An 18769-nucleotide genomic window follows, 5' to 3' on the forward strand; every position below is an offset into this window, starting at 1 on the left:
CAGCGAATTGATGAAGACCACTAGATGAGTCAAACGAGCTGGAACAAAAGAAGCAGGGGAATCGATCAGAAAATACTGAAGAACATATGACATAATAGTATTTAAAGGAAATACTGAGACTAGCAACATCACCTCTGTGAAAGAGAGAGAGGTTACAGATAAAAGATAGGATATTGCAGATACATTACTTCACCTTATCAAGAACCTTCAAATGGTACACAAATTCACGAATCCAAATATGACAACAATACTCCATACATGGTTGATAGTAGATTTTTAGAGCTAGAGAATAGCCTCGGGTGTGAGAAAATGCGATAACAGGAACCAATTTCATGAGAAACAAAGGATTTTATATATGGACTCCAATAAAGATTTGATGAGAAAGAAAGGGCGCTATTTTACAATTTGTCATTGTTCTAAGGGAGACAACTCTCTTTTACTAAGAGATTTGTTCATTTTTTTTTTTCATCTCATAATTTAGGACACTAACAATGCTGTCAGTATGTTTACATGAGTGGTTTACAAAAACATACTTTTATGTTTTTCGGGGGGGGGGAGTATTCAATTATAGAACTTGTATAGGTTTTAATAGGTGCTTCTGCAGTTTAATTAACTGTTTTTCTTGCAAGTAACGTGCCAACATTAACCGAGCAGAAGAATCATTTAATATTTCACAAACATTCTGTTTACATTGGGTGGAGAAGTGTTGTGGTGGCCGATTATTTTTTTTAAAGAATTGCTTGATGGATCTTTTCACAAAATATAAATTATATTAAACTGAAATTGAATTTTGTATTTTTTTTTCACAATTTGATTCAAAAATTTTTTTCCCATAATTACAGGATTTTTAGCTTCACCAGCCCTAAAATATCCTGACTATTTTGATTCTGATGGATTCTTTGGAAAATTTCCGTACCTTTTGCCTGGTGTTGTATCATTCCTTGTTGCAATTTGTGTTTTCTTTATTGTTCTCTTCAATATGCCAGAAACAAGAAAATATGGGTAAGTATATAAGATACATACAAACACTTGTTTATTATTTTAATTACTCATCGTCTTGATGATATTATATGAAAATTGAGAAAAAAAATGAATAAAAAAAATAAAGATGCTTGATCCATGTGGATTGTCTGATACCAGTTTTGATGAATTTTCACAAATATAATACAATCTAATTTAATTGATAATTATTGTGGCAGATAAAACCCATTGCAAAAATTGACTATTTTAATTGACAAACCATTTAATTATGACTATTGTGATATAAACTTATACCAAAACGCAGACTACTTAATTAGATCGCTTAATTATGAATATTGTATCAAAAAAGCTCACACTAAAAATTGGAATATTTAATTATGCCTATTGTGACAGATTAACTAATGCCTACAATTGAACTATTTTTAAAAATAAGGCATTTTTCTCATGGTAAGTTTATGAGGCAATAAAAAAAATAGAAAATAAAAATTGTGATAAAATACATGAATGTCAAAAAAGTATCTTAGTTTCATATTGATTTTTTAAAAATTACTCTTTAAAAAAACCTTTAGTTAAGTTTGGCATATAATATTTTTATAATATTTTATAAATATTTGGTGAAATATGAGAAAAAATTCAGAAAAATGGCAAAAATTATTGATGCCAAAAAAGAGTTTGAATACATGATCATCAGATAGAGAGATTTCAGTTAGAAACACTAAACAGTGAGGCATTGTAGAATTCTACAAAGTCTCACTCTTAAGTGTTTCTAACTGAAATCCCTCAACCTTTCACTTTCTTCAATATGTGACTCCTTACTTTGAATAAAAATATAATGCTAGTTTTTTTTCATCTGTTTTATGACTTTATTCTATTTATTCCTTCTTCTGAATTTTCTTAAAAAGTGTTGCTTATTTAAAGCTATAGTTTTTATTCTACAGTCACATACTTCCAATGTTTTAGATTATTCGATTAGAATTTCTTTTTTTTATTATGTGAATAATTGTGTAATGTTTGAAAGTTAATTAACTTATTAAGTAAATTTATTTTCCGTCATTAATGATAATAAAATAATGAATGTTTTTTTAATTTTTCTAATAAAAATTGATTATTCATATTATTTCGGTTTTTTAACTACTGTACTCATGTTGAGTGTGGATAAAGAACTTAGTAAAAATTTAGTTGTAAGTTACACTCTTCTGTGGGTTAAGGGTTCAATCCGCAGTTCAAGTGATATTGCAAATTATTCAGCAAATTATTTATTCTATCCAGTCATGGCTGAAGGAACTAGAACATGCTACTCCCATGAATTAAATAAAGGGTCTTATACGAAATTCCATGCAGATTCCTGAGTTCAATAGAAAGATTCACGAATTCAACAAGATACACCTGAAGAAGGTCAGAAGTTACATCAACCGAAATGTTGTGAAAATGACGCTCAAGATGAGAACAATAGTTTGAAGAATCCGAACGCCTTTAATTTTAATAAGTTTTTAGACTTTTTAATATGGGCACTTTTATTGGTAATACATACATGAAACCTTAGTCCCTTTCTAAGTAATCTCCTCCGGCTGCAATGCACTTGTTGTACCGTCCCAACAACTTCTGGAAGGCCCCATGAAAGTTCTCTTACGTGAATATGTCAATGGCCCTTGTCACAACTTTTTCATCTCAATTGTCTCATAATGACAGCCTCTCAGGTTTTCCTTGAGCTTAGGGAATAACCAAAAGTCACACGAAGCAAAGTCTGGACTATAGAAAGGGTGAGGAATTGTCTTGATAGCCATCTTGGTCAAATAGTCCGTGACAAGAATGAAGCACCCTTGGGATAAACTTCATGCAAATCTTCCCCATCTTCAGTTCCTCATGAATAATTGAGTGCACAGTTTCCCACACTACATTAAACTGTGCACTTATTATCTCTATAGAAACATAACAGACTTTATCCATAAAATTCTTTATTTGGCCAATCAACTCTGGTGTTCTGATTTCCTTACTCCTCCCACACCTCTCATCATCCCTCACAGACTCCCTGCCTTCCTTCAATCTCTTATGCCACTCAAAAACTGATGCTCGATTCAGGCAGGATGGCTCAAAAGCAGTCTGAATCATTTCATACATTTCTATGGCATTTTTTCCAAGTTTAAAACATAATGTGATTACATATCGTTCTTCTAAAGTGTCTGCACGTCCAGATTGCATTTTTGAAATTCACCAGGTGTGACAATCAGGCTTTAGTAGGACGTATGCCAATCCTTGCTGTAACTGTTCATTTGAGCCTGAAATCATAAAAATCAGTCAGTCATCTTATAGGATGTATAGCCATAAATTACAGAATTTTCAAGTGTCTATGAGAATTTTAAATGCCTGCACAAAAAACGTTTGGAAACTTAATCAAGGCATCTCATAATTCGAATAATAATGAATGGATATATGTTTTCCACAACGGAAGTTAATTTCCTACTTGAACACCAGACAGTAAGGTTTTGCATTAATTTTTCTTAATATTTGTTTTTTCTTTTGTTCTAGCGAAACTTTGGTGATTGAAACGGAGTCTAGTTCAAATGGTAATGCGTCAGCAGAAAGCCCCCCAAAAAAAGAAACCTCAAACAAAACCACTGGCATCCTTCGTCGTTCATCTTCACAACTGCTGAACATTGAGGGTCATCATGTTGAAGCAGTAACTGGTGCCTTTCTGACCCGCATTCAAGAAGAGACTTCACTCGACAGGCAGTTTGGTGCTAAGAGTTACATAAGCCTCCCAGAAGGATTCATCTATGGCTCAAGGGATCTCGACACGAGTTCTAAATTGAGTCCGTCACGTTCCTCACATTCCATAATTCCATCACAGAATGTCAGCCACACGAATTTGAGCATATTAAAGAATGACACGTTTTCTCTTCTACCTAATGACATTCATGCCAAGCTAGGAAAATGTTCTTTCACAGTAGAAATAAAAGACATTTCTGAAACGAACGGTCTTTCTCCAAACACTCTGCATACAGAGCCAACGGTGACAGATAAATTAATGACTGAGTCATCATCTTCCTCTTCGTATGAAGAAGTTAAAGACAAAAAAGAAAATTCCATATGTTCAAAAATATGGAACAGTTCTTTAATTACCTTACTTCGGTAATGATTGCTTTTATATTTTTATTTACTGTTGTCTAAATAGAAATTGAGAACACTCTTTTTCACTACTTTGTCCTTCTTAATGTAGCTACTCTTCTCCCATGTGCAAATTAATGCCTTTATATTTTTAAACCACACACCTCCATAAACTTTAAACGATCATTTTACATTACATATATACCTTTATGTTTGTAGTGCTTCATAGACAGCTAGACAGAACTAGCCCTCACTACGCAGCCAGAAACAGCTAGCCCTCATTACCTGACCATATACAGCTAGTCCTTCATCCATATCCACACATAGCTAGCCCTCCATACACAGTCAAACAGAGCTATTCCTTCATACATAGCCAGATATTACTATTTCTCTGTACACGGCCAAACATAACTAGCCCTTTATATTTTTATTGATTTTTAAACACAAAAAAAGATAAAATCAAAAAATCCAACTCTTGAATCATAATTAACAATTCTCCATAACATGACGACGCCAACTTTCAAAAAATCCAGCTTTCATATTTTATAAATATTACTTTCTCGCCGAGATAGCTTGTTGTCTAAATAGAAATTGATAGCACTCTCTTTTTTACTGATGCCATAATTCATACCAATTTTTAATTTCAGTCAGTGTCCTTTCAGTTATCAAACACTCAACTCAATGTTCTCCACAATTCATCCTTCTCAACATAGCCAGTTTTCTTCATATGAAAATTGCTGCATCTTTTTAAAGCACAAACTCCCTCAATCTTTAAAGAACCTTTTATATCACATGTACACACGGTCAGACACAACTAGCCTTCACTACACAGCCAGACACAACTAACTTTTACTATATGGCTAGAGACAGCTAGTCTTGACTACACAGCCAGATACAGCTAACCCTCCATACACGACCAGACACAGCTAACCCTCCATACACGACCAGACACAGCTAACCCTCCATACACGGCCAGACATGGCTAACCCTCCATACACGGCCAGACACAGCTAACCCTCCATACACGGCTAGGCACCGCTAACCCACTATATACGACTAGAGATACACGACCAGACACAGCTAACCCTCCATACACGGCCAGACATGGCTGACCCTCCATACACGGCCAGACATAGCTAACCCTCCATACACGGCCAGACACAGCTAACCATCCATACACGGCCAGACACAGCTAACCCTCCATACACGGCCAGACAAAGCTTATCCTCCATACACGGCCAGACACAGCTAACCTTCCATACATGGCTAGACACAGCTAACCCTCCATACACGGCCAGACACAGCTAACCCTCCATACACGGCCAGAGATAACTAGTCCTCTATACATGGTCGGACATAACTATCTCTTCATATCTTGCAAATTCTATGCAAATTAACTGTCTTTATATTTTTAAACCACATTTGCTCTCCATCTTTAAGGAACATTTTTTGTTTTAGTCAACAATCTATAAATATAATTTTCGACTTTAAAAAATATCACAGTATATATATAAATATAAGGATCAATAAATTTCAAGATTTCAAAAAAGCATTGATTATTTTTTAAAATGAGTTTTAATGGGTGCTCACCAGAAGTTTCCTGCATATAAAAAAATAAATATAAAGAAAAATCTGTACCATGTAAATACTTTGTGGCGGAAAGAAAATACTGTACACCAAAAATTTACGTAAATTGATCATGCACTTAGAAATTCTTGAAACCTAAAGGTAAAATTTAAAAAGCAAACTTCTGTAACGCTTCATACACCACTAGACAGAACTAACCCTCGGTACACGGCCAGAAACAGCTAGCCCCCATTTATTTATTCCGCTGTTTTAAATTGTATTTTTGTTTTGTTTTTTTTATGTTTTGAAAGTTTGACGTTTAGAGCAATTTTTTCAAATCGTAAAATGAACGTGTTTCAAGAAGAGTTACCTCCCCTTATTGCGAAAAGAAATATGAAGTAATGTTTATGGTTTTTGAGTAGAGTTGGCACCGTTAGTTCTGAAATCAGACACCTCAGCCGATGTTTTTTTAATCATCGTCATTGGTTCGTGGGAGATAACTCTATTTTACTAAGTGATTTCAAATTTTCATATGAGAATTTTGGACACTAATTGCAAAGTTAATGTTTAAACAAAAAACATTAACTTTGCAATTAGTGTCCGAAATTCTCATATGAAAATTATCTTTTAAAATTATGTTTTAAAAAAATTGAAAATTGAAAATTATGTTTTAAAAAAGTGCAACTTGCTTAGAATATCACGTCAGTTGATATTTAGGCTTGATGATGAATGCTTTGAAAAAGTCACTTCTGATTAATTACAAGAAAAATAATTTGTTTTTCAACTACAACTACATACATTAAATATGTAACAAAGTTTTAACATTACAAAAACATTAATAACAAAAGAAGGAAAAGTGACACTAATTGCAGAGAAATTGTTTATTTCTTCAATTACTTTTTTATTAAGAAAAAGCAATTTTGAGAAATTGTAAGGAAAAATATCACGTTCATCAAGTTCCGTCTGTTTTTGTATCACAGTAACTCATACTTGGGCTTGACAATGAACACCCTAGAAAACTCACTTCTGATTAATGCTTACCAGTTTTAAAATAGTTTGTTATTCTGAAAAACAGCCAAGTTCGTTTGTATAAAAAAGATGTGACTATTTAAAAATGCGATGATAATTGCAGAGGAAATGAATCTATATATTAATACGATAATGTGTTCTTTTGTGTGTCCTGTTTACATTCGGGTCGTTTAATTGTTATGTTCTTCTATTTCTTGTCATAAATAATTTTACCAAGAATTCTTCATAAGTTTTGGTTTTAGTTTCGACTATAGCTGATGGCACTTAAATCATCTGTTTTTTTATATAAATAGTTTTATAAAGAATTCCTCATAAGTTTTGGTTTCGGTTTCGATTATGGCTGAAGGAAAGTTTTATATATATATATATATATATATATATATATATATATATATATATATATATATATATATATATATATTTATTTTATTTTTTTATTTTTTTTCATAAGTTATTATTTTGGTTTCGATTCAAGTAAATCCACCCAAGTCATATGGATATATATGTTTTTATTTTTGAAATTGCAACTTTATAATATGTAAAAATCGATAGAACATTAGCTCTATAATAATATATATGAAATCTGCATAAATTAAAATATCATATTTAAGTGTACTTCACAACCGGGCTTTACCAGGCATCCGTGCTAGCTTGGATAAATACTTTTGCAGTTTTAACAAAAAAGCTAAAATAATATCAGACCGTCTCCATTTACACTGAACATCTACAGAATGCCAACATCAATATATTACATGTGAATGAGTCCCTTGTGGACTTTCCACAGGTCTCACTAGTATTTATTAAACAAGTGTGACAGCATTTTTTTTTAATGTAAAAAAACTTTATAACATTAATAACAAAAAGTCATTGAATATTCTTTTTCATTTGTTCATTTTTTTTTTTTTTCATATGAGAATTTGGAATGTTAAAAGTTTAAGTTTACAAAAGATGATATTGATTTTCCTTTTATTTTTTGCAATTAATCAGAAGTGACTTTTCCAGGGCATTTTTCATCAAGGCCAAATATCAGGCGATGTGATATTGTAAACAAGTTGCATATTTTTTTATATATATATATACTTGGGAGTTGCCACTTATCAAGGACCAAAGGCCACTCGAGGATAAAGGTTAATGAATGTAAGGTTGTAGTGCAGTAATCTCTAATGGTGTAAATTGGGTAGAATTTGGATAATTTAAGGGGACGGCTCAACAACAACTTGTTTACATTGGATTTGAAGGCTACCATGTTGTATTCAACCGGGAAGCAGACCAGCAGAATGGTGTTCCAAAGGCGGGTAGTTCTTGGAAAGAAGCTTTGTTCATAGAATTTGCATTTAGATTTAGGCACAGGTAGAGAGTGAGGAAATCATATATAGTAGTTGTAGCTAGTTGAGGGTTTTTTATAAAAGTTTGGCAAGGGGGGGGGGACCATAGATTAGAGTTTAGTCGAGCACTTGACATGAAAAGAGCAGAGGCAGGCTTGCAACATCTCTTTTCTGTGGGAAAGAGGTTGCAAGGAAAAGAAAAGAGCATCGCCTACTAGGTTTCGAAGCCAATTATGATGAAAGAATTTCTTAATAAAAAAAAAATGACTCTGCAATTAGCGTTCCAAATTCTCGTATGAAAATTTGAAGGAATCGCTTAGTAAAATAGAGTTATCTCCCATGAACATATGACGACGATTGCAAAAGCATCACCCAACCTATCCTCACCATAGTTTATATTATCTTAAATTTCATACAAAGCATTCTAGAGCAGACTCATCTTTCATAAGATATCAAGATTCAGCAGTTACCTCCCCTGTCTTATTCCTGAATCAATATATTTGCTTTATTCTTGTTTTGAAATGGGTATTCCAATTAAAATTTGTTATTTTGTTATTATTTTATTTACATCCTCAGACTTAAATTTTTAACTTTTAATTAAACACGGATACGTTTGTCAATCATTTTCATAGTATTTTTATATTATAAAAATATTTGAATTTTTTAACATTACATGTGATGTTTTCTTTATCATTTAATAAGTCCATCAGTCTATTTTTGCATATATATGGCGTTTGAATCAATTAGTTGTTAAAAACTAAAAATAAGTATATGATGAAATACATGATGTGTATTTCATTACAAACACATTTTAAACCCCCAAAATGAGAAGTATCGTTTCAAAGAATGTTGATCTTTTTCAAAACAAGTTCTTTCTTTTTTTTTTTTTTTTCAGTATGCCAGATGTTAGGAAATCTGTTGCACTTTACACCTTGTTTTCGTTTGGTGTAATAGGATTTGAAGACACATTCACGATTTGGGCTTCAACGGAATCTCGATTAGGTGAGTATTCTTTTACTCAAGTTCACCCCTAACAATGCATATCACCACTTAGATTTAAGGAGCTACTATTTGGGACCATGCCTAGGAAAGATTAACAAGATGTTGGTTTACGTTACATTTAAATTTCTGCATATCAGTACAGTCAGGGAAGCAACTAGTAGGAAGAGAATTCCAAAGCCTATCTGTTCGAAGGGATAAACTATTAGAATAGAAAGCTTTCTGCATTTAGGGACCTCAACAGTGAAGGGGTGTGATTTTGTTGCTAAGTAAGTTTGTCAGGGATATGTACATTGAGGGAGGCACAAATTCATCAGAGCACATTCCATTAAAATATTTGTAATAAAACGAGATGCAATATTGCGACGATGGAGCAGGGGTTGGAGCTTAGTTGACAAAGTGGGATATATTAGATTGAAAACTCTTTTTGGGGGGACACCATCCAAGAGGGAGAGACTAGTGGTAGATGCACCAGCCCAGATGTGGCAACAATACTCCATGCATGGGCGAATAGTGTCCTTGTATAGGTACAGGATACTCTCAGGTGTGAGTAGTCTTCTAGCTCAATAGAGGGAACCCACCTTCTTTGCAGCAGCCTTTGCAATGTCCTCTATGTATTTGTTCCAGTTCATATTGCCCGTGAATGTAAGACTGAGAAGTTTAACAGAAGAATTCTCAGTTAGGGTGTTATTTGTCATGGATATCTGTGGTTGGAGAGTCGTATTGTAATTATTAAATGAGAGCAATTTAGTCTTACTAGCATTAAATCTTACCATTTATCTACGGCCCCATTCCACTACAGTCTGGAGGTCATTTTCTAACGATTCTGCCATTGTCTTAGAATTATGTACATCTGTTCTTCCCTTGTGTCTTATAAAAGTATATATATATATATATATATATATATATATATATAATATAAAGCTGAATGTGTGTGTGTGTAGTCACGAATAGGCTCCTATATGGTTGACTATTTTAAAAAACTGATTACATATAATGATAGATGTATCGAGACACAGGAATGGGTATGTTTGATCTGGCAGAACGGTTGTTCATTAAAATTATGGGGTCTTTGTTCACGCCTGGTCCACAAAGTATGGAAATAAAAAATTTAATAATTTAAAAAAAAAACGTTTACAAGTGTTTTAGATATAGATGTACATAAGAATACTTTGATAAGTATGTTTTAACTTAAATAAGGATGGCATAATAAAATTGTGGGGTCTGCGTTCGCACCTGGCTTCCATAGAATGGAAATAGGCACAAACTTTAATAAAGACTGTTCATATCTATCTGCATAAGTATACTTTGATAATTATGTTTCAGTTTGAAGACATATGGTATAATAAAATTATGGGATGTTCGTTCACGCTGGACCTCCATAGAATGGTAATATGTCACAAAGTTTAACAAGGTTTTTTAATATAGATCCACAGAATATTGTGATAAGTGTTTCAGTGTGAACAGGTATGGTATAATAAATTATGGGGTTTATCGATTTTATTTTTATTGTCGTCATATTTTGCATTGATTTTGATACCCTCAAATTTGAAGCTATCTCTTTACAACCCTTCCTTTTCATAACCTATCATACTTTCATAAATCAGAGTCCATTTTCTGTAGGCTGTTTTTGAACCCAGTCAACGATGGGTACTTTTGCTAGTATATATATATATATATATATATATATATATATATATATATATATAAATAGACCAAATCAAATGGTACTCACCTTGCTTTCTTAGTAGGAGGGAGTTTCATAAGAGTATAAAATTCACAAGCCGTCTCCAGTCACATGTATATTACTGTCAAGGGACATGACAACACAATTTTTGCAGCTCTTGTAGGGAGATGCCAATGTCCTCTTAAGTGCAATGCCTGGTAGTTCCAAATAGTCACCCATCTGGTACTGACCATGTTGCTGATATAAGCCAAATAATTACTAAACATATATATCTGTACGTATCATGATTTGGGTGGGGGGAATACAAAATTTCATAAGCATAATTATAAAAGGAAGATTTAATTTTTCTAATATTTATGATTAAAATAATGCAAGAAAAAAGTTAGTCAATCGGTTTCGCCCTGACTCATCAAGAGCTGTATCAAGAGATTTTTATTAAAAAAGTTTTTAAAAAAGCAGGGAAAGTATATATTTATGTTAGATATGCAATGGAGAAATTTTGTAGAGACTAATTACATTTAAACCTAAGAGAGACTCCACCTGTTTTTAAAGGTGGGGTCAGTTTAAACAAACGTGAATAGTCGGCAAGATCTTTAATTAATGTTTACAATGAGTATGACTCAGGATGGAAAATGAGTCAATGCTAATATTCATTGTGTATGAGAGGTTTTAAGTAAAGTATATCAAACCAGATTTAATATTTTGCTAATTACTTTCCTCCGAGGAGATGAGCCTACATGAAAAATCCATGGATTAAGGAAATTACTTTGAATTGTATTCTTTGTTCAAATAAAAAAATTTTTGTTTTGAAAAATTATATTTTTCTGAATAAAATTTAAATATAAAACACTATCCATCCATAGCCCTTGAGCCCCTGGAGGGACATAGGCCATCTACAACTTTTTGCAGATGTTTTTGTAGTGAGGAGTTCTTTTTATAGGGTGAGGGTGCTGGACCTATGCCCAACCTTCCCAGAAGGTACATACAGCGCCTAGCCTTCCCAAATAGTCACCCATCTGGTATTAGCCAGGCTCAACATTGCTTAACTTCGGTGATCTGGCGAGAACTGGTGTGTCAATGTGATTGTGCCATAATTTTCCCCACTCTTTATCTGTGCCTAAATCCAAACATAGATTCCATGAGCAGAGCTTCTTTCTCAGAAGTGCACAACTGTAGAACTCTTTTCTGTTTGCCTGTTTTCCACCTGACTACAACTTGGATGTCTTCAAGTCCAACATAAACAAATTCCTAACAAACTGCCCCCTTAAGTAAGACACTCTATCAAATCTCCAATACTAATGATTACTACAATACTATCTCATTGATCACTGTACACGCAATAACCCTTATCATCCCTGAGTGGCCTCCGGGCCTTGATAAGTGGTGACCCCCTGTAAAATATATATATATATATATATATATATCATTGAAGTGAATAAAAATTACTTCAACTTGTCAAAAAGCTTGTTTCATATCCTTAAAAGTAAATGAATATTTCTTTTAAAGAAAAAATATAACTTTTGGCTTAAATTCGAAATTTTAATCTTCATTTTATAATATTAAAAAAAAAAAATGTGTTATCTTATTTCTTATACCATTATCATGTCATGTGATTGCACTTGAAGAGATTTACAAACTGTCCATTTTAACATCTCAACGGACTACTGCTCAAGAATTTTATATCTTAAAGAAGTAAAAAAAGTGAATGATTAACAAAAAGAAATCGCTTGAAAAAGCCTCAACTGAGGCGAAAGATAAATAAATATTACTTTTAAAGAAAAAAAAATATGTATTGTTTTAGTCTCTTAAATTTCTAATTTTAAAATGCAAACATTTTAAATATGAACTAAAAAAAATCATAAAATAATGATTTACGTTTTAAAAGCAAGACAATGACGGAACCTCCTGAGCCATGTTTGTCATTTCAATTTGCAGATGCATCAGAGATCGGTTGTTTACCAGTTAAGAAGTTTATTAAAAAGAGCACTTTCTTTTTCTTCTCTTTTTTTTAGATGGCCTCAGTTTTTCCACAGACCAACTTGGTATTGCAACAGGAATTGTTGCAGTGCCGATAATGTTTTTACAAGTTTTCATTTTTGCCCCAATGGCGAGAAGATTAGGAATTTTGAAGGTAAGAAAAAAATTTCTTATTGAGTAATGCTTGGACGATTTTTGTTGCCATTTTGAGAAGACAAGATTTGAAAGAATATAGGTTTAATCTTTTCAGCACCAGGTTGTGGAGTCGGAGTCGCAGGAAATCGTTACATCTTTTGATCTTTTAATGTTTTGATGTAGTCTGTTTTCCAGCCAGTAATTAAAGGGAAATCAATTTAATTTTTTGTTTACAGTTATTTCTATTTGTGCGGGGGGGGGGGCACGCACGTCTGTCCGTCCGACTGTCCAGAGAGAGGAATGTTCTGGACAAAGGGAGGGAGAACAGAAAGATAAAAATTGTTACACTTTAGTCCCAGGCAGTGTCGTGTAACCCTGCTCGTATATTTGTCGAATTAAGCAAGAGGAAAGTGTAATAAAAGTGAATACTTTTCTCACCACACAAGAAGTTGAGTAGAAAATATAAACAAACTTGTCTTTTCTTTTTTCTTTTGATTTTAGATTTTTCCCACATGATCTATTCAATTTGAAAGACAAAAAAAAGAAACGGTTACAAATGATTTCTTTGTTTTTTTTTTGTTTTTGTTTCTTTACACGTTTTCACCTCAAACAAGGCATATTGCCACTTGGAATGTAAAATGCTGTTATTTGGGATCGTGTCTAATAGGGAGTCATAGCAAGTTGACCAGTGAGATATCTGTTCACATTGCAGGTTTATACAGTCAGGGAAGGGGGAAACAGGGAGGGAATTCCAGAAGTCAGAAAGAAGAAATTATTAGAATAGAATGCTTTTCAGTGTCTAGGGACTTCAACAGTGAAGGGGTGGGATTTTGCTGCTTATTAAGTTAGTCGGAACTATGTACGCTGAGGGGACACAAATATTATGAGATCATTAGAGCACATTCCATTAAAATACTTGCAAAACAGGCACAGGAATGTAACATTTTGGAGATGGGTCAGAAGTTGGAACTTTGCCAATAATGCGGGACTTATTAGATTGTAGATTTTTTTTTACCCTGTCTGAGAACGAGAGACTAGTAGCAGATGCAATAATACTCCATGCATGGGCGAACTGTGACTTTGTAAAAATATAAGCATACTTTCTGGGATGAGTAATTTTCTAGCAGAGTAGAGAGAGCCCACCTTCTTCGCAGCAACCTTGGCAATGTCCTCAATGTATTTGTTCCAATTCATGTTGCCTGTGAATGTTAAGTTGAGGAGTTTGAAAGGTAAGTTCTCAGTTAGGGTGTAATTTTCATGGTCATCAGTGATTGAGAAGGTTTTTTGTCATTGTTAAATGAGAGAAGTCTTAATAAAATTAAATATTACCATTCATCTTCATTTTTTTTGGTTTTTATATTTTGAACTAGCAGAGCTACCTGACATTGCCTGAAGCCATTAAAAAACAAAATAGTGTGTGTAACATTTGTGCCTCCAAAGCTCTACTAAAATCAATTCAGCCTCTTCCACCTGCTCTGTGCAGGATATTGAGCACTGTGGAGCTTGGCTCCCAAGCAACACCAACAAAATGACAGAGTTCTTTATCTTGGGTGACACTGTGTTTAAACATACCTGCTCTATCTAGGATCCAGAGCATCATTAAAACCAAGTTAAGTAACTTTTGTGTTACTAGCTGCTCTATCTAACATCGGAGCATTTATAAAATTGAAGAGGCCTCCAGAGTTCTGCTAAAACTAAGTTCTTCTCTCAAGAAGAGAAGGAGAAACAAATTATTTGCCATTTCTGCCTGAAAGAATTAATTGCTTTTTTTTATTTTAATTTTAGATATTATACATCCGGGACAACACCAGTCAAGAAAATATAAACATTTAAGAGGTTTTTCAGAATTTTAAAAGATTTAACCGGACATACAAACACACAAAATACTCACATAGAAACACAGCGACAACTACTCTTTATATAATAGATTAAAACAAATATTTTCTTTTGTACATTGGGTTTTAAAATATTTTTGTCCTATTTTATGGGTTATCAAATTAATGTGAACATGTCAGAAATGAATTGACTCTTTCAAAACTGTGATAAGGGGTGAGCTTTTGTTATCAAGCATATGACAAAGCTCTCTAGAATATACACATAAGTCAAGTAACAAGAGTCTTCTATAATATAAATCTCAATCATTTGTTTGTGTGAATGTATGTATGTATGTCTGCCAAAAACTTTCGACAGACGCGACAGATCCTGACGAGATCAGTATTGCTTTGAAGCTCGACGCCTCAGACAACAAATATGGAAAAATTGGCCCAAAACATTAATTCCTTCACCCTCAAGTGGCTAGTTTTTTACAAAGAGGGGTCGGTTTTTGGATCGCCATTTTTCGCAAGTTATCGTGTCAGTTGGATTGACTATGCTTAATTTCAATGTTCGGAACTCCCGGTCGGGCGATGGGGACATTGACTAAGATGTCACGTTTTTTAACCTTTTTTCTCCTTCGCGTTACGGGTTCGAGCCTCCCCCTACTACTACCACTTTTTACTCCCACCCCCCGGGGTTCCTTACTACACCACCTACACACCCAGGCAATGCCAGGCACCCCCGCTAGTTATAAATAAATAAAAATTATGTCTACTTAAAAAATATTTTCTTTTCTCTTTCAGACATTTTTCATCAACGTATTGATCGAAGTTCTAACTGTGACTCTTGTTCCACTAACACATCTTTTATATAACAGGTACGCCTTTTTTATTTGAATTTTTATATGATGAATCGGTGTTGCTCTTGGGAATATTGTTCTCATCAGCATTAATATCGTAACATCTTATCTTACAACAAACATTAAATAACTGTTCACATATTTTTTTCACATAGATATGCACTTGTGAACCTTGGCAGTGAGCAATCAAGAAATGGATCCATTAATAATTTTTTTTTTTTACATACATCTTTCATTCTTTTTATCCCATGTGTGGGATGTGACTCCCCCCCTCCCACCTTGTGGTTGTTGATCTTCTATTTAATATAAGACAAATCTACTCATTTGTGGAAATTTGCTGAAATTACAAAGGTTTTATTAGAAAGAGAAAGTTTGCTCGGAGAGGAGAGACCATATCACTAATTATTTGTTTTACTTAGTTTTCTTAACTTAGTCGTAAAAATGGGAATTGAAAGACACAGACAGGCAGATATCAAGGTAACATTCACTTAGATTCTCTTTACATTATTGGGTGCATCTCATCTGTATCTTAGTTTTCTTAATAAAAATAAAAGACAATGAAAAAACAGAAGGATCACCATATAGCAATGGCTACCTAAAATATAGTTTTATAATTGAAAAATGGAGAAATACGAAATTTTACGAGAAAACATTTTTATATAAGAAATAAGAATAAAAAAGATACTTTTATGTTGATAAATGTTTATAGTTCAACACGTGTTTGTATAAAAAAAGTTGAGTGAATAGTTAATATGTTGATAATATATTTGGTAGCATGGCATTGTGTATGTGTGTGCGTTTACCTCTATTGTAAGTGTGTAAATATGTGCAAACTGATAAAGGCTGGATACGTGAGTCATTGCGTTCTTTCATCTTGCCATCTCGGGCCCAGTGACATGGGGTGAATCTCTTCTAAAACTGATTTTCTTGACGAGATCTAATAAGAAGTTTGTACTGGCTTATTACTTTCACACATTTTCACAACAGATGTTACTTTTTAAGGCATCTTACAACTGGGCTTGGCGTGGCTGGATTGGTCAAATTCATACTGCATTACCAATACACACATACATGCATTTATATAAGAAATAAAATTTAAAAAATACTTTTATGCTAGTAAATATTCATAATACAGCATGTGTTTGTATAAAGAAGTTGAATAAGTAGTCAATATGTTCATATTATATTAGGCAGCATGGCATTGTGTATGTGTGTGCGTTTACCTTTGTTCTTGTCAGTGAATGTATAGATGTGCGTGAATGATGAAGGCTGGATATGTGAGTCACTGAGTTCTTTTTTGCTTTGCCACCCTACGGCTCAAGGGCACTGAGTGGGGTGTTGACTAGATGTTCTAGAGTTTCTTTTGTTCCATCAACTGGTGGAGTTTCTCTAAAACTGATTTTGTTGATCAGGTCTTATTGAGTTTCCAACTTTGTGTTGATTTATTACATTAACATATAGGTGTTACTTTTTTGAGCATGAAATGATTTCCATTGGTTGTAAAATATTTTAAGTCAAATTCTTCATATTAAAAGCTTGTTAGATTTAGGAAGTGTTGAAGAGAGCAAACACACCAGAGAAAGAAAGAGGGTTAGCAATTAGAACCATTTGTGTTTAGTGTTCATTCGAATCGCATCGTGATGTCTAATTTACCACAAATCCTCTTTAAGTAAGCCAAATTATTTCAAATTGCAAATGAATTTTATTTTAGCAAATATTTTGAAAGTTTTGTGTTTGTTCTTCTGACTTTTTGTTTTCTTTGTTTTTATTTGTTATACTTTTTATTGAAATCTGTGTCTTTTTTTTCAGACCCGTCCATTTGTGGGTGGCTCTCATGATACTCCTCATCCCACAACGTCTTTGCACAAGTTGCTGTTTCTCAGCCACTTCCCTTCTCATCAATAATTCTGTGACACCAAACATCGCAGGTTCTGTGAATGGAATTGCAATGACATCAACTGCTTTGGCCAGGTAAGATAAAAAAAGAAATTAATTCTAAAAGACGAACTTGATTATTATTAATCTGTATATATTATATACATTATCTGTATATATGTATATATTATATATGTATATGTGTGAGTGTTTGTATGTGTGGGCGTGTGTTGGTGTGTTGGTATGTGTTGGTGTGTTGGTATGTGTTGGTGTGTGTTGGTGTGTGTTGGTGTGTGTGCGAAATGGTATCTACCAACCTACTCTGTCAATGTTTGGTTTACAGACTTGAAACTTGATATATGGGATATGTAGAATAAATTTTATTTGTTTTTTAGCTGGGAAAAACAGCTGCTAATGGGTCAAGATTGAATGCGAATATACATTTATAGGTTTAAGTCCATTAACTCATAAATTTTTTATATGCATGTATACTTAGGTCAGATGGTAGTGAATATCATTAGAAAGCTAAATTTGGGGGTTTTGATTCTAGCTGATGGCACCCAAGTCATATTTTTATTTCATATTTGAAATCTTTGCTATATATTAGGTACAATATAATAATCAATAGAGTATTGTCTATAATAATCAATACAAAATCTGCATAAATTAAAATATCATATTTTAGCATATTTTAAGACAGGGCAATGCCGGGTGGCCTGCTAGTAATGTTTATAATATTCTACTAGTCGTAATTAATCTATGAATTAATAATGCGGTTATCGACATTATTACGTCTTTTTTTATGATCAAAGTTTGCAAGTAACTCTGGATGATATCACTTCATTCTCTTTTTTTTATCAACGCTGATGTTCCTCGGGGTTCTATTCTAGATCTAACATTATTTCTTCATATATTTCTATATAACAAAGTAAAGTCAATATTTTCTGACTTTTGTCACCAATAGCTTTGTTCCTGTAAAATCAATATTTGATTCCAACCAGTCGATTAATTACAGCAATTGTCAGTCTGTGTTCTAAAAAAATAAAAATTTAAATTACAATCAAGTTCATCGATTACATACTATATCCAAACCAATAATTCCTTTATTAATTCTCAGTTGCTAATCATTTATGGAATTGCTGCGTTTGTGACAATTTATAGATTTCATCCTGAGTGGAATTTATTTTCTTGTTTGCACATTACTTCTCTTGTCATATGAAAAATAATATTTTTGAAAATTAATTGGCTCAATTTAATTAAGCCAATTTGAAGAAAATAGAAACAAAAGAAAAGTATAAACATTACTTGAAAGAGGGGGATGGATAAAGTGTATATATATGAGTGACTTTTAATATATATTGTGTTTTTCTCCTATCCCTCCACCAAGGCAATGCCGGATTCAAACAGCTAGTTTAT

At 33.2% G+C, this 18769-nt stretch overlaps 1 protein-coding gene across 3 annotated transcripts in view; it reads left to right on the forward strand.

Moving 5' to 3' along the window:
* Positions 1-18769, forward strand: part of LOC145289724 (uncharacterized) — a 126281-nt gene that overhangs the window by 106689 nt on the left and 823 nt on the right. For all 3 annotated transcript variants that reach the window (XM_080136434.1, XM_080136436.1, XM_080136435.1), the window contains exons 7-12: positions 843-1002; positions 3508-4110; positions 8902-9008; positions 12705-12823; positions 15423-15496; positions 17288-17449. In XM_080136434.1, coding sequence (XP_079992560.1) covers positions 843-1002; positions 3508-4110; positions 8902-9008; positions 12705-12823; positions 15423-15496; positions 17288-17449 — 1225 coding nt within the window. The remainder of the gene's footprint in view (positions 1-842; positions 1003-3507; positions 4111-8901; positions 9009-12704; positions 12824-15422; positions 15497-17287; positions 17450-18769) is intronic.

This window comes from Euprymna scolopes, chromosome 2 (assembly GCF_053919585.1).
Source record: "Euprymna scolopes isolate OS-2025 chromosome 2, ASM5391958v1, whole genome shotgun sequence".
Classification (NCBI taxonomy): Eukaryota; Metazoa; Mollusca; class Cephalopoda; order Sepiida; family Sepiolidae; genus Euprymna; species Euprymna scolopes.